Consider the following 15,582-nt stretch of genomic DNA (forward strand, 5'->3'; position numbering starts at 1 on the left):
TCTCACATACCATATCAGTTTGTTTGAGAATTAACTGGTTGTCAGTAAACATGAACAATTTCATCATTGCCTCATGATGCCCATATCCACCAAGCTGGTGATGGGGATAGTGGGAAAGTTCATATCCATGGCAACAGACCCTTTTCTATTGATTATAGAATATAAAGTAGTACTGGGAGTATCTGGTTTGCAACTCTGGGGCAGTGTTTTTCACTGCAAACTATTTACCCTGTGTGCAACTAGATATTGGTGAAATTCCAAGGGTGCTTTTACAGGAAAAATGTTGACTCGTGGTGTCTACATCTATAGTGAGCACTGCCAAGCACTTGAGAGGAAACTAATAATTAGACCCTAATGATTTATGGATGAATCATTTAGGGAGATACTCTAAAGTTAGGTTAGACAGCAGCTAATCAAGCAGTTCTTAGAAAAAAATAGCTTTGTCAAGAATGATGAAAAGAGAGGATTGTCCTGAATGGCTACTGCCTGTCTACTATTAGTACTGGTCTCACCACAGCTTCATAATGATGGGATACAATTTTCCTTTGTTTTTTCTTTTACCAGAAGCAAAACAGTAGTACCAATCTCAAGATGAGAAGTAGGCCACAGGCTCTTTGGTGATCAACAGTCTTCTCCCAGATGCAAGGGTCTATAGGCTTAATGTAGCCTTTTTCTGGTAGATGCCTTGAGCAGCAACTAGACCAATTAGGAAGGTTAAATACAGGCACTCACTGCCTAATCAGAAACAGTCAGAAATCAATTCACTCTGCTCCTTCTCTCACCAGGAGCAAAATTCCAAGCTGGCAGCTATGAAGCTGTTATTAGGCTTTCTGGTGATCAGCAATCTCCAGGAAATAATGTCCCTATGCTCCTTGTCTTACCCGGATACAAAACAAAATCACTAATTCCAAGATGGGTACTGAGAAATTGAATGGGGGGCTCTCGAATAATTGGTGGCCTTGAGTAGATGTTGCAGATGTTAAAGGTAAGATGGAAAAAATGGGTTAATATCCTAAGAACTGGAGTGTGCAGTAAGTAGTTAGATATGAAAGAGGGGGTAACTTAAGCTTTAGCTATCTAAGTGGAGAAACACTAACTTAAAAAGAACAAGATGGATTTAAAGGGAGTGGACACTTTGTATTCTAGCCCTATGGAACACATTAAGATGTCCAGTAAATTTAAGTAGCTTAAGAAGGGTGATTTCTCAAAATGATAATTTTGCACTTACTCTCACAATAGCCAATGAAAGAGAAAGGGAAGGAAATATGTGGTCAAATTAAAATAAGACGCAGGCTGATAGAAAACAAGTTGAGATTAAAAACACAGCAGCACAAGGGTGAGAGGGTAGGGAAACACTTAATTTCTGTTTGACTCACAAGAGACACAGTCTAGGTCTCATTCCGAGTTTAAATAACTAGAACTCTCTTAAGAGATTCCTCAAAAGCTCCTGGATATTCCAGTCTGTTAATCCCTGCATGAATTCACTTCATTTCTCTTTTCACTATCCTCTTTGTGATTAGTGGTTTAAGGTTATATTTCAACTTTGTCTTTTTCTTCATGTTTAGTTATTTTTACTTTAATTTTTTCTACTTATATTTTTGTTCTTTGCTGTTACTTATCATACTTGTACTGTTATATATTTTGTTAATTATTGTTTATTGCTCATTTTTTACCATCTTTTAATTTTTGTTTCTTTTACTTCTTTTTTATAATAGTGCCTCTGGGACTCTCTTTTATTTGTTATTACTTAATATGTTGTTACTTTATTTTAATACTGTCAATTTTTACTTCTTTGCATGTTTAGTGGAGCTTTTCTTCCAGGGATTCTGCTGAAAAAGAGCTGTTGCTCAGTTGGACAATCCCAGTTAACAAATATCAAATAAATATATAAAAATAGAATACAAGTAAAACACATTGTAAAGAAAATAAATCACAGTATACAAAATATAAGAAAGCAAAAATAAACTAACTTTTCCCTCACAGCATGGTGTGGCAGACGTACCGCTCAACTGTCCAGAGTTTTGTCTCATATTTTTGCTCTGTTCCACATAAAATGTTGGTTTTCTGGTAAAGTTTTAAACTTCTTACCCTTTAGAAATTTCATGCTAATGCAAAACTTATTATTCTATCAACTTTATAAGTTTGAAGAGCAGTTCTTAAAAACTGTCCCTATTTTGTGGCCTTTGTCCATCCATTATTTATGGCATTGTCCAGATTTCTTGCTCCAAGAAGTTGAGAAGTGTGGGGGCAGAGTCTGAGTGAGCTTTTGTAGTAAAGCCTTGCCATTTTTATTTTATCCCTTAAATAGAAGGTTTAGTTTCTAGCTCCACCCTCATTTCACAAGTAATTAACCTTAACTGGCTTGTTCCAATTTCTGTGTGACTATCAAGAAACACAGCTGTAGTCTCTTTCCTAGTTTAAATATACAGTTAAAAGCAGAATACAAGTAAAACACAGTGTAAGAAAATATATCACAATATGCAAAATAGAAGAAGGCAATGAAGCAAAACAAAATACAGGAAACCAGTAACAAGCTAACCTTATCTTCTCAGCAAGCTGTGGCACAGTCTGAGTGAGCTTTTCCAGTTTCTCTGTTTGATGGATACAGCTGCCCAAATTCGTGACAGGTGGTAGTCCTAGCTTGCAGGACCCAACAAAATGTTTCATGCCAGCAAATGTTAATTACAATGAATTCCCATAAAATCTTATTATACATTCTGAAATTTGAATACTGTTGCATATCTGCCATGAATCTACCTACAAAATACATGAATGTTGTTTCCTATTTGTAGATTTATTACAATTAAAAACAGTCTTTATCAAAGCTTCACAGATGCAACCAGTGAAAACAAAAAACATCAGCATATATCAAAAGTAATATTTTTCTGCAGAGACAAGTCCCAACCATCCCACAGATAATCAATGACCTCTATACGTATAAACTCCATGGCTGCAGAAACAAAAAGGTGTAAAACAAAACTAAAATTCACTTTTTCTCTCCACTGCTATCTCCTGTGACAAAAAAAAAAAAAAAACGGCATCAACCCAGTGTCTTGTAGTGATAACATCAACAGTAAACATGTCCAGCCTTCCAGCTGTGTATACCTGTGCCATGAGTAAAGGTGATACAACAAACAGTAGTGCCTCCAGTATTTTTTCATTCTTTATAAAATCATAAACATGGTCTGTACTAATGAAATAATGACATATTACTTCTATGAACCACACATAATATTTTTGGCATTTAGATTATGTTTTAGATTACAAATGCCCACAAGTATTTATTAAAATAATTCAGAACCAGTCCAGACTGTGGTATTGCATAATCAAAATGGAACATCATCGACATATGCCAGTACAGTGACTCTAAAGTATAGTTATGTTACTGAGATGTAAAAGCTCCTTTGAAATACTGTTTTCATTTGTTCCACTGAACAAATCCACTGAAATTGCCATGTGTTGCTCTATATATCCATGGCTATGCAGTGTGTATCTTTTAGTCTATACTGTCCTGGAAGAGGCATTGCAGTCTTTGGAATGCATAGTGTATGCAATAATGGCTATGAGGAATATTTGTTTTCTTATAGAACACGTAATATATAGCATTGTTTGAGCACAGTTTGTAAACAACAGTATGCCATGTTGGAGGGGTGGAGTCATAGATGGATAAATGTATAGGAGAGTGAGAGAAACCTCTGTAGACTGTGGCAGAATGTTGCTGTGTACAGTCCACAATAGTCATGGGTAACAACAGTTGATAAAATTTTGAAGTTCTTTGCCCATAACTGCACAGGTTATATCACTTTCATTTATAGTAATAAGGAAACTGAGTGGTGCTGGTTGTGGGAGCTCCACTGTACCATTTTGTGATGGGTGGGCTGGTATAGTTTAAAAATTATACTTGTGTGCAATGTACTGTACTGGGAGATACTGCTATATCTCTTTTGTAGTTGATTTTTTTTATACCAGCAATAATGATTTAGTTCCTCAAATATGTTATGCCAAGTAATGCATCACCATTACTTGTTCATCAGATGTCAAGCCATAGTGTTTTCTGCTGTTCATTTGCAGATGGACTCTTGTAAATCTTTGCCCAACTCTTATGTGTAGTTCATAATTCCCATGTTTGTGAATCACATCTACACTATTGAGCCAACTTTGTATATTGCCTGTATCCAGTGAGGTACCCATTTATGTATATTCTTCTTTAATTGAGCAGAGCCCATCTATGAATCATGCAGGGCAGTGTGATGTGGTTTGTGCCATGTACCAACCTACATGATTGTGGACCATTACTGTGATTTGTATGAGAATACTGGAACAAATTACCACAACTGTCGCTCTCTTGGAGTTTACAACGTCCCTGAGGAAACATCCAAAAGACAGTCACCAATACCGTTGCTTTTACAATCATGTTAATCTGCCTTCCTTAGTCAACCTGCTCTGAAACTGTTCTTCCCGTTTTAATGTAGTTCTTAGTCTGACTACTCACTAGGAATGTATAATTTTTCTTACCTCTCCCAACATTCTTTTCACCAACAACTCATTCAAACCTCCTAGAAATGTATAATCCTTTATCCATCACACTTTCACCGTGTCATAGACTTCTCCACTATCCTTTTTTCTCCGGCATCTTTTCTTCATCTTATTGTCAACCTCATTCCTGCTCTTATTGTAACTTAACATCATATTTTCTGTTTCTCATTACCACTTAACTACTTCACATATACTGCACTGACGTATTGTTCACATGGTTTTGACTAAGTATTTACATGTGACCTCACTGTAAATGCTACTTTCTGTTTTATTTTGTGTTTATTTATTTTGTAAATATTTGCTTTCATACTGTCAAAACAGTTATGGTTTTGCCATTTTGGGTTGGGTCCTACTAGAAAATGATCTTTGGACTAGTGTATTTATCTGGCTATCAAATTTATGAATCGATAAGTAATAAAACTGGCCAAGTTGTCATTTATTTGGGAAAAAATCAAGAACTCTGTTTTGAGTTTCTTTGTCCTGCAGAAATGTATAGAACTTTCAAACAATCTATCTCAAAAATAGAAGAAAATACAGCCACTGAAACATAGCAAAGTGTCTTATAATGCAAATCCAATCCAGTCTAACAGCTGAAGACCTTATTTGGAATATTAGGCAGTTAATTTTGCTACATATCTAAAGTGGCACATTTTGCCTCCATTTAATATTGTGATCTTTTTGTACATGCAGTACTACATAGTATATCAGCTATATAGTAGTTTAGAAAAATGAAAGTGCTCCTTCTTATAACAAGCAATTATTTAGGGATTATAGAAGACAGCATTTTATACAGAATTGGTTCAGCAGATATGGTGTTCCTTGACGGGATGCAAGCATTTTCATTGTTTCCATAGAAAATTATATTCACTTTATTTTATTTATTTATATTTTTTGAACAGGTAAGTGGGCTGGACAAGTGACCCTTTTCTGTCATGACCCTGGCTCAGAGAGCAGTTATGACATAAGAATAAATTATACAGAGCAGAACATCATTAACAAAGTTAAAAAAAGTGCACTTAGTACTAAAAATCATTTAGAGCTTCTTAGGAATAACACTATATATAAACAGTGAAAAACATTCACCATATGGATCACTACTGCAGTAACCTTAGCTATATGGGTAGATTGTTATAGCTAAGACTGACTGGGAAGAGGAAGGAAGAGGGTCCATGAGCCCCTTCAGAATAGTCCCAGCAAAGCCTGTTCTAGACCTGGAGATGGAATCTAGTGGAATCTAGTGTATAGCACTTTGTAAAAGTGTGCACAGAAGACCTTGTTGCTGCTTCTAGAATACTTCTGTCTGTGTATGCCCTTAGGTGAACCTTTTCTCATTTGTTCAATTTAAGCAGTTATTAATTTGGTTTTGTGGAAGTAGTGAGCATTTGAATAAAGCTAATTGGAATACTCTGTGATCATTTTATTTTATACTTGTTAGATATCCTGAAGTGTACACAGTCAGTACAGTGGCCATAATTTATAGGTACAGAATCTGTGTGTGTATAAAAGTGCCTTTCTCCTGCTGTTTTACTGCCAAAACACACACACATGCACACACACACACACACACACACACACACACACACACACACACACACACACACACACACACACACACATTCAGAAGCACTAAGTGTTTAAATGTTCTGCCATTGTTCCACTTTACCATTAAGTTCCATTCAATAAAGAGTAGCAAAAACTCTACATCTGAACACTTGTTTCCTGTAGTGTGATTTTATTTTTAATGGTTTTCTAATTACATCACAGTCAAGAAGTGTTTTTTTTTTTTGTCCTTTTGTTTTTTTTGTTTGATCACTGTTAAACCATCCCTGATCTGGCATGGCAGAAGTAGTGTTGCACAATGGATTGTGTTTCCTGAAATCTGTGTAAGACAATGATTGCTATGGCTTACACATGTGTATGTGTGTATATGCTGGTGGGGGGTTGAAATGCATTTAAGAGCAACAAGTTGGCCATAAGATCTTTCACTTTTCATGACAGATAACAGCATTATGTGGCCGTATTTGGTGGTGGTTGCATGTGTTTGTGTTTGTGTGTGCACATCTAAGAAAAAGCGATTTTTATTTGTGAACACAGAATTGGCAAGCACACACTAATGGATATCATTAAAACAGTCATTCTTTAAAAAGAATAAGGCATAAAATGTATCACAGACTATTTAGATCCTCACAGCTTCTGATGGCCCATTTTGACACAGGCTTTGTAGGGAATTTTGCCTTGGACCCCACCTAATGTAAAACCAACCCTCATTAGAGATGAGCAAAGAAGGTCACTGTAGCTTGTGGGGGCTGGGGACAGTAAAGTCATTATTTCTTTCATTTTCATAGCAATCAAATCTCACAGTTGTACACAGAAAGTCTATACAGCTTGTGTAGGTGCTAGGAAAAAAACATGGTTATTATTTCTTTGAATTTTCCTTCAGGGCTTCTTCAGAGCTGTGCACAGGTCAGTATTGCTTCTTTAGAGACAGTATACTGTTTAGGAGCAACATAATGGAATACTTTACTGTATGTATATGTATATATATATATATATATATATATATATATATATATATATATACATATATATATATATATATATATGGATTTCTTACTATTCACCGAAAGCACATTTCACAGAAACACATTTCACCGTGCACTTTTCACCAAAAACACAATACACCAAAAACACAATTCACCAAAACACATTTCACTGAAAGTTATATATGGCCTTTTCCCCACTGTAGTGTGACCCTGGAGTTAGTATATATAGTAAGGGGGGAGTGGGGTGGTGGTGTCATAGCCCCCCACATATTTTAAATATTTTGAATTATATACATGGATATATGTAATTGCAATATATTACTGTTGTCTGACAATAATATATACATAAAATATGTGGGGGGGCTATGCCCCCCACACCCCACACCACCCCACTTACTATATATACTAACTGTAGGGTCGCACTACAGTAGGGAAAAGGCCATGTATAACTTTCGGTTAAATGTGTTTCGGTGAATTGTGCTTTCGGTGAAAAGTGCACACTAATTTGATTTTCAGTGAAATGTGCTTTTGGTGAATAGTAGGAGATCCATATATATATATATATATATATATATATATATATACATATAAATTTACATATATATATATATATATATATATATATATATATATATATATATATATATATATATATATATATATACATTTATATACATATATATATATATATATATATATATATTTATATATATATATATATATATATATATATATATATATATATATACACACACACACACACACACACATACACATATAAATTTATATATATATATATATATATATATATATATATATATATATATATATATATATATATATATATATATATATATATATATATATATATATATATATATATATATATATATGGCGGGAACAAATTGAAACATGTTACTGTGCTTTATATATTTTGTCAGATTTGAATATCATGCCTTGCACAGAAGGAAAAAAAAGGACTGCATTTATTTCCTTAGTCATGAGTTTACAGGATTAAAATGTTGGGGTGAAAGCTCTAAAATGCACCACAGAGGATCTAAAATTCTGTGGTTTCTGGAGCGTAACAGCCCTCGGAGTCCCAACTTAACTTGATTATTTCCTCTGGTTGCTGCAGTGCAGTCTTGGCCAATTAGCTTGTGTTGAAAGGATGCAGGATTAAGTTGAGGAATTTGACAAAGTGCAAGTAACAAGAAAGAAGTAATCTGGATAGTGTAAGGAAGCTGAAGTTATTGGAACTCTGTGATCGTTGCTGTCATGTTGTAATACTGGCATTTGCTTGTATTGTATATTGGCATTTGTGTGAGTGGACCTCGGTGGTGTACAGAAATGCTAAATAGCAGCACTGATATGAATGGACCTCTAAGGAAATGCCTACCTTTTGAGTTACAGATGTTTGTTACAGCATTGCATTGCATTGTCAAGTCTGCCAACTGTCCTACACAATCTTTTTGCAAAAAGCACTGTAACCAAAAGCCATTTTGTGCAATGCGCATTCATGTTTTTGTTATGCTTGACACTTATAATTACAGTAGCTTTAAAAAATGAGGTCCTGTTGACATTTTATTTGTTTATGGTTACAGTGATGTTTGGAATCATGACAATTCAAAAGTTCTTCAACTATTAGCATGTGAAGAGATTCCAGTTCCAGTGTTCCCATTGTTCTTTTTACTTGTTACTGGTTGACTGGGAATCAAGGTTGCATGGCTTCACTTGTTAGTACCTGATGATTATGTTTGCGTGTTGCCTTTAATTCATTACACATTTATTGCATACAGTCACTGTGTATGGTATTTCAACTGGGCACATCTTGGTGTGGTTTGTTAAAATGGGGTGGGTTACCTTAGGCAAGGGGCAGGGCTACATTATGGAGTATATCTTATTTGTCAAGAAATGGCAGGATATAAAGGTGACAACCCTAGTATTACTCTGTGTGCCAAACATCATACACTTTATAGGAATCTTATCCTGTTTTATGTCTCTTTTGTTACATTTTCTTTAAATATAGATGCATTTTGTTATTTACTGTTTATTGTCTGGTGGCCTGACTGACTAATTATGCTCCTGTTACTATCATGTTATGAGTTGAAATGTACTGCAGACTGCAGAAAAACATGTCTGTCTACTACAAGCTGTTTACTGCCAACCACCACCACCTTTTGCATCATTGAAATACAGTACCAAATAACTCACAATCAGGAAGTCTTGGGCAGCTGTTCAGCATACAGGAAATACAAGCACATGTTTATTAAACCTAATAAATATAGTTCTAGTGAAGAAACCAGAGTAAAAACTATATACTTTAAAATCAGAAAGCCCGTGTTATATGATGAGATCATAATTATTGCAAAAATTGGTAGTATGAAAAATACCTTTACATGTGATTTTTACAGAGAAACAAGCTACTCAGAGTGAAATTTATCATAACATGGTTATCTAAGAACAATACAAACAGTAAATAAATATTTATTACACATTGGGGTACTTGGAATCAAAGTCCCTTTGTGAAAGCACTTTTGATATATTGTTATGAGTGACCTACAATAAATAATTTTCAAGAACCATTAATTTCGGTATAGTCAATCTTTTGAAGCATTAATATAGTCATTTTAAGGAGCTGCTATTTTTTGCGTATTAAAAGTTGTGTTCATTAATGTGCATTGTTCTGCTCACTAAATGTTATTGCATTTCTGAAGATGTCTAGATAATTATATAATGAACAGTGATACAGACACTATCACGTGTCAGGAAGATGGCCGCTGGTCTAATATCAACATGTCATGTGACTTAAGAATATGTCCTCTGCCAACAAATATATCAAAGGTCATTTTCAGTGGAACAGATTTTACTATAAGTTCATCGATTATTTTGTCATGTCGGGAAGGCTACAGACTCCTTGGAGAAAGCATTTCTATATGCCAGGTAAGATGACCTAACAACTATATCTTAATACATTGATGCATGCTATAGCACAGTTTCCACACCACATTTTCACTTATTTTGTAGTCTTGTCACTGCTTCCTAGATTAGCTATCATTTGCAGAATTTGTTCTTTTACTTTTCAGCATTAATGTGAAAATGAACCTCATTTTTTGTGGTTTCAAAGACTGTGAATTTAGCTGTGAATGAAAAAAGGAGGTATCCTTTAATGCCAGACATAGCCATGAGAAATGATAGTGATGGCCCCAGTTTTGAAGAACAACTACTGCAGATGACTTCCTTGTACGAAAATGTGAATTAAGTCAGTATGTGAAGAACTAATGCAATCTAAATGGTCAGTCAAAAAATAACAAAACGGAGCAGGAAAAAAAGAAAAACAGATAAAGTAGTGAATGACAGACATGTTCAGAGTGGTTTACCTTTATTTAGATGGGAGGCCATTGTACAATGCACCAAAGTGAGACAGTACAATGGTAAGATTTGAGAATGTTGAATTCCATTGTTGTGAATTCAAATGAGCGAATGCCAGTGTGCATTCGTTCATTTGAAGTTGGCATTCCGGGTGCAGATCACACTATAGTGGGATCGGAACATGTACCCTTTCCTTCACTGTAGTACAATCTCAGAGTTAGTATATTAAAGTAGCAGGGGGTGTGGGTGGAACAGCCCCCCACGTGGGAAGGGGTGCAGGGGGCTTGCCCCCCTGCATAACGATGTTTGGAGACATTAGGAAATGTTTTCTAAGTATGAATGTTGTGCTGCAGTTGGAAAATGGTCAAACTGGATCTTCCAGTATACCAATTTCAACATTTTAAATCATACACATTCTGACATTCTCTAAAATAAGTCACATACTAGTGCAATCGCATATTAAACATTCAACTAAATGAAGGTAAACCATTCAGAGCTTGTGAGAATTTCCAGCAGTCTTTTTTAGTGGATTTCAAATATGCTCTACATTGGAGGTCATGACCGTCATATCTGGTGGCATTATTGGCATTATTTCTTAATAAATGCTTATCTGACATTGTATTTATGTTCTTATTAATGATACTAAAAGGCAGGATTACATTATATTTTCATACTCTCCAGTCTACTTATAACACTTTATGTCCAAATTTAGATGGTGTAACAAGACAGTTTAACCTGTTTGGGGTCTCCATTTATATGAGAAAGAAGCAGAGCCAGATACAAAGTATGACTTACTGCTTCTTCACTCATCATGCTGCCTTCTAACCCTGCTGTTGATATCAATAGTCTGATCTTTTCTCTTATCAAATGCTGTCTCCTACAACACCCTTAACTCCGGTACGACTAGTCAGACCTGTGCCACAGTATAAGTGCACTTCATCTGAGCTGGATGTGCCCTACAGTGATATTAAGCCAAAAAATGCATCACCAGCAGCAGGATGCTATAGCACCCTAGTGACTACATAGTATTTGGTCCAGCTTCTGTACATTTTAATAAATCTGTCGCCTCTTGGTGTGCAGATGTGGATATAATGGAGACAGAAATATCCACATTAAGTTCCAGATGTCACTGTACCCTATACCCTACTTTCTTCACTATGCTATATAAATGTAATCTTACCTTTGCTGGGGAGAAACTGTAGTACAACTTGGACTCATTGCAGGTTATATCTTACCATACAGAAATCCAGTAAATAGAATTGATCATGAAAGACCCAGACTCTAATGGTGTGGCATAAAACCTTTCTTTGGATTCATATGCATCCTACTCTTTTTGTTAATGTTTTCCAGTGCCAACTACAGCAATATCCTTACAATGGATTTGACTTTTCTCTTCATATTCTCTGTTTTTCTTGCCATGTACATGTGCTTTAGTTAGAAGATATTATTATGCCAACCAATCTCCACTGAACTTAAATACTTCAATTTGAAAAAAAAAACATACTTTGCTAAACTGTCACACATATCTACAGTCTGTCACTCTGCAATGGCATTGTCACTATACCTTAATAGTTTCCAATGTAATTACTCATTTTTAAAATAAGGAATATGTGAAACTACATATCAATCACCACCCTGCCTAATCTTGCCAAAAAGAAAAAAAAAATTCTTCATACAAATTTCTTCTTTTCTTGCTGTTTTCTGGCTGAGGACTCCATTTGACATTCACAGCATGACTTTCAAAGATGGCAGAGTACAGCAGTTAGCAGCATTTCTGCTGTTCATCAGGGTCATGAAATCTGTCATGGGCACTCAGCCTCTTTATTGACTCATGATTGCCTGCAGAGCTTCAGTTAATTCACCAAATACATGGATGTTCTCTCCATCCCTTGTATGTAAAGGCTGAAGTCAAAGGTATCCTGTCTAGATCCATTCACTTCACTTCACGTGTTAACTACATAGCATGTACTATTTTACATCAGCAACATTCTGTTTTGCACTGATGTTATAATCATGTGTAGCCATAATCCTTATATGGCAATATTGCCATGCCCTTATATCTGATCTTATCTTGTTCTGTTCGGTTCACTCCTAAAGCAGAATTATCCTGAACAACACCAGACTTATCATGTGATTTTGCTGTGCTTCAAAATTGTATTTACAAACCCACAAACCAGAAAGAAAAAAGAAGCTCAGAAGAAACATTCTATGAACCTAGTATAAAATCCTGGTGTCTTTCCAGTTTCATAGTATCACTCAAAACTTTTTTGAATGTTGTTGTTAATGAATAACACCAGACAGCGAATATTATTTAAAACAATTTAATACAAAAAAATCTTTGGGTTTGTGGTTTTGGTTTAGCTGCATGGACACACACCTTTGAGAATACAGTATTTACCAACCCACTCTTCGATACAGATGCACACAATACTGCCATCAGCAATGCTACTACTGTTAAAAACTATAGCTTTTCAACTAGCAGATTTTTTTATTTTTTATTTTTTTACATTTGAACATAACATTCTAAACATCTGCACAGCTTCCAGTATTAAAACTGACCATACCTACAGAGGCTCAATAACCACAATTTTTGATGCAAAATGTATGCTTTTGCATTTTATTTTGTTAGTAAGGACAGTCCCCTGAATATTTTTCTCAGAGCTGAAAGTCCCTGGCATGATATCATGAAAGATGGAACCATAATGCCTTACTACCTAAGTTAATGTATAGGCTGCTATATTTCTATGTTAAATGCATCAGAAGTAGTTTTTAACTTCCTAGAAAGACAAGTTGTCAGATGTACAACATACATACTGCCTTACTGGAATTTTGGTAGTAGTGCCTGGCTACCCTCCTCTGCAGTCTGCAAAGCTCAGACTCCCTTCCGCTGCCTGTCTGTGGGTGTGATGGACCAATCACCTGGAAGTACAAGGACTGCCTTACAAACCCACAGGCAGAAACCTTTCAGTTTCCTTGTGCTATAGTAAGACAAGGATCTCTTAGAGGTCTGCTCCTTATTCTGGATCTCTTCATCTGCTGAGCTCAGATAAGAATAACTTTGGGGGTTGTATTTTCTCCCTCTGTTTTTCAGTCAGTGCTGGAGTAGTGCTTTCTGCTGCTTTGACTATTTTTCTGATTAAATATTTTGGTATATACTTGGGTTTTACTTTGATTTCACATTATAATTCTTATACTGTTTATTTAAGCTGATTGTTGGTTTCTGGGAGGGGGTTTTAACCCTTCAGATGTGTTTTATGGACATATAGGAATATTTAGATGAGTTTCTGTACTAATTTATTTTATTTCAGTTCCTCTCATTACATCATGCTCTATTTTATCCAGTTGCTTAAAAGCATCATTTCTAAGTTTTAACAGGAAAACATACTTATTTTGCATTTTTTGTGGTTATGATTATTTGATGTGATTAAGCTGGATTACAGCAATTTAAGTGATTTTTTTTCATTTACATCTTGATTTTAATACTGTTTTGTATGTTAAACATTTCCGACAGGATTTTTTTTCATTAATGTATGCTTTATTGGTTGCCTAATACTCTTTAGGCTGTATCTGTTCATTTGGACTGAAACTAGCCTTTTTTAAATAAAAACTGAAGGATTTTTTTGTGCATGTATTTTGTGGTTTGAACTGTGTTACTGAAACTATTCTCATTTTATTCAGTGCAATGTTCAGAATAGTATCCCCTCAAGAAATAGACTTCAGATAGCTATTTAGAGGGAGAATAGTGAAATGTGTTCATTTTTACTGGCTGGCCATGTAGCCATTATTTGATATTGCTCTAGCTACTTTTTTGTCCCCTGGCTTTATGGACTCAGATACAGTCTCCGCTCACCCCAACCCTGACCATCTACCCATCGTGCACCTAACAAAATTATAACAGTAAGTCCAGGAATATGTTTCAACTTATGGCTTGTGACTCGGCAGTATTCTCCAGGGCTGTACCATTGCCTGATTCAGCTATGGGATATCCAAACTGTAAGTGCAGTTGAAGTCAGGGGTACAGAATCTATTGCCAGTATTGATACATCTCTCCCGGGAATTCTCGAACTGGTACAGTGCATACAAAAAAAGAGACAGAAGAAGTACCTCAGTACAGGGCAACAATCTCTGGCTGTGTTTCCACCTGAACTGGTGGCTATGGCTAGATCCAGCATTCATGCTATTGATTGTGGGATGCAAAGTCAGGTTATGAGTAATTCTGGCACTTCTAATCCCATTCAGCTAACCCAGGATCCTGATTCTGAAGGGAATCTGGAATCTAAAGTTTCAGAAGTGTTAGAGTCATATCAGTCCATTTCCTCTGAGGACCAACAGGTTCATAAACCCAAACAGATGTTTTCTTTTCCCCCAGTCATGGCAAGATTTAGGGATGTACTTAGCTGGCAGCTATCAATGGCTGCCTCTCAGATCAAAAGGGTATACGATCTCTTGGAGGATGAGGCCCCTGATGTGGCAACTTTGGTACCTCCAGCAACCTTTGCCAATAAAAAGACCATATCTTAATCTAACACATTCCCTCAAGATAAACTAGCAAGTGGCTAGAATCTCAGGGAAAGAAGCTGGTAGAGTCCAGAATGGTAGATTTTAAAGTGTTTAACCACCAGTGTTTATATGGAACTTTGAGCTGAGGTGCAGGTATAGTTTAGATGAGTTTGCTACATCATTACCTGCTGAACAGAAAGACTGTGTGAAAGAGATTGTTTCTAATGGTTCTCAAGTGCCTAAACTTGCTCTAAATAGTGACTTGGAGGGGGCCAGTACTGTGTCTAGAAATGCAACAATGTCAGCAGTGGTAATAAGGTATGCTTGGCTACACAGCCAAAACTTTTCTGATGAGTAAAAAAAAGTGAGATAATGAATGCTCTGTTTGATTCTGATCATGTTTGTTGCAGCAACTAATCATATCCTAAAACATTGGGATGACAGAGGTACTCTGGTGCAAGGGGTGTTTAAAATGTTCTATATCCCCCAAGTCCCTGGCAAAAAAAAGCAAGGAACCAAAAGAAAATGACAGGATGGGAATTCTGCCAAACATAACAAGAGGGGTCCCTTTCCCAAAAAGGATAGCACACCTTCCAATGTATGACTGTGCTGAGGCTTGGCTCCTGTGATTCCC

General features: G+C 35.8%; 1 protein-coding gene across 3 annotated transcripts in view; it reads left to right on the forward strand.

Moving 5' to 3' along the window:
* The window catches only part of SVEP1 (sushi, von Willebrand factor type A, EGF and pentraxin domain containing 1), a 2,252,988-nt gene that overhangs the window by 1,653,895 nt on the left and 583,511 nt on the right, over window positions 1–15,582 (forward strand). For all 3 annotated transcript variants that reach the window (XM_044061036.1, XM_044061037.1, XM_044061038.1), the window contains exon 39: window positions 9,794–10,019. In XM_044061036.1, the coding sequence (XP_043916971.1) occupies window positions 9,794–10,019 (226 nt within the window). The remainder of the gene's footprint in view (window positions 1–9,793; window positions 10,020–15,582) is intronic.

Source organism: Protopterus annectens, chromosome 2.part0 (assembly GCF_019279795.1).
Source record: "Protopterus annectens isolate FY-2018-M chromosome 2.part0, PAN1.0, whole genome shotgun sequence".
NCBI lineage: Eukaryota > Metazoa > Chordata > Ceratodontiformes > Protopteridae > Protopterus > Protopterus annectens.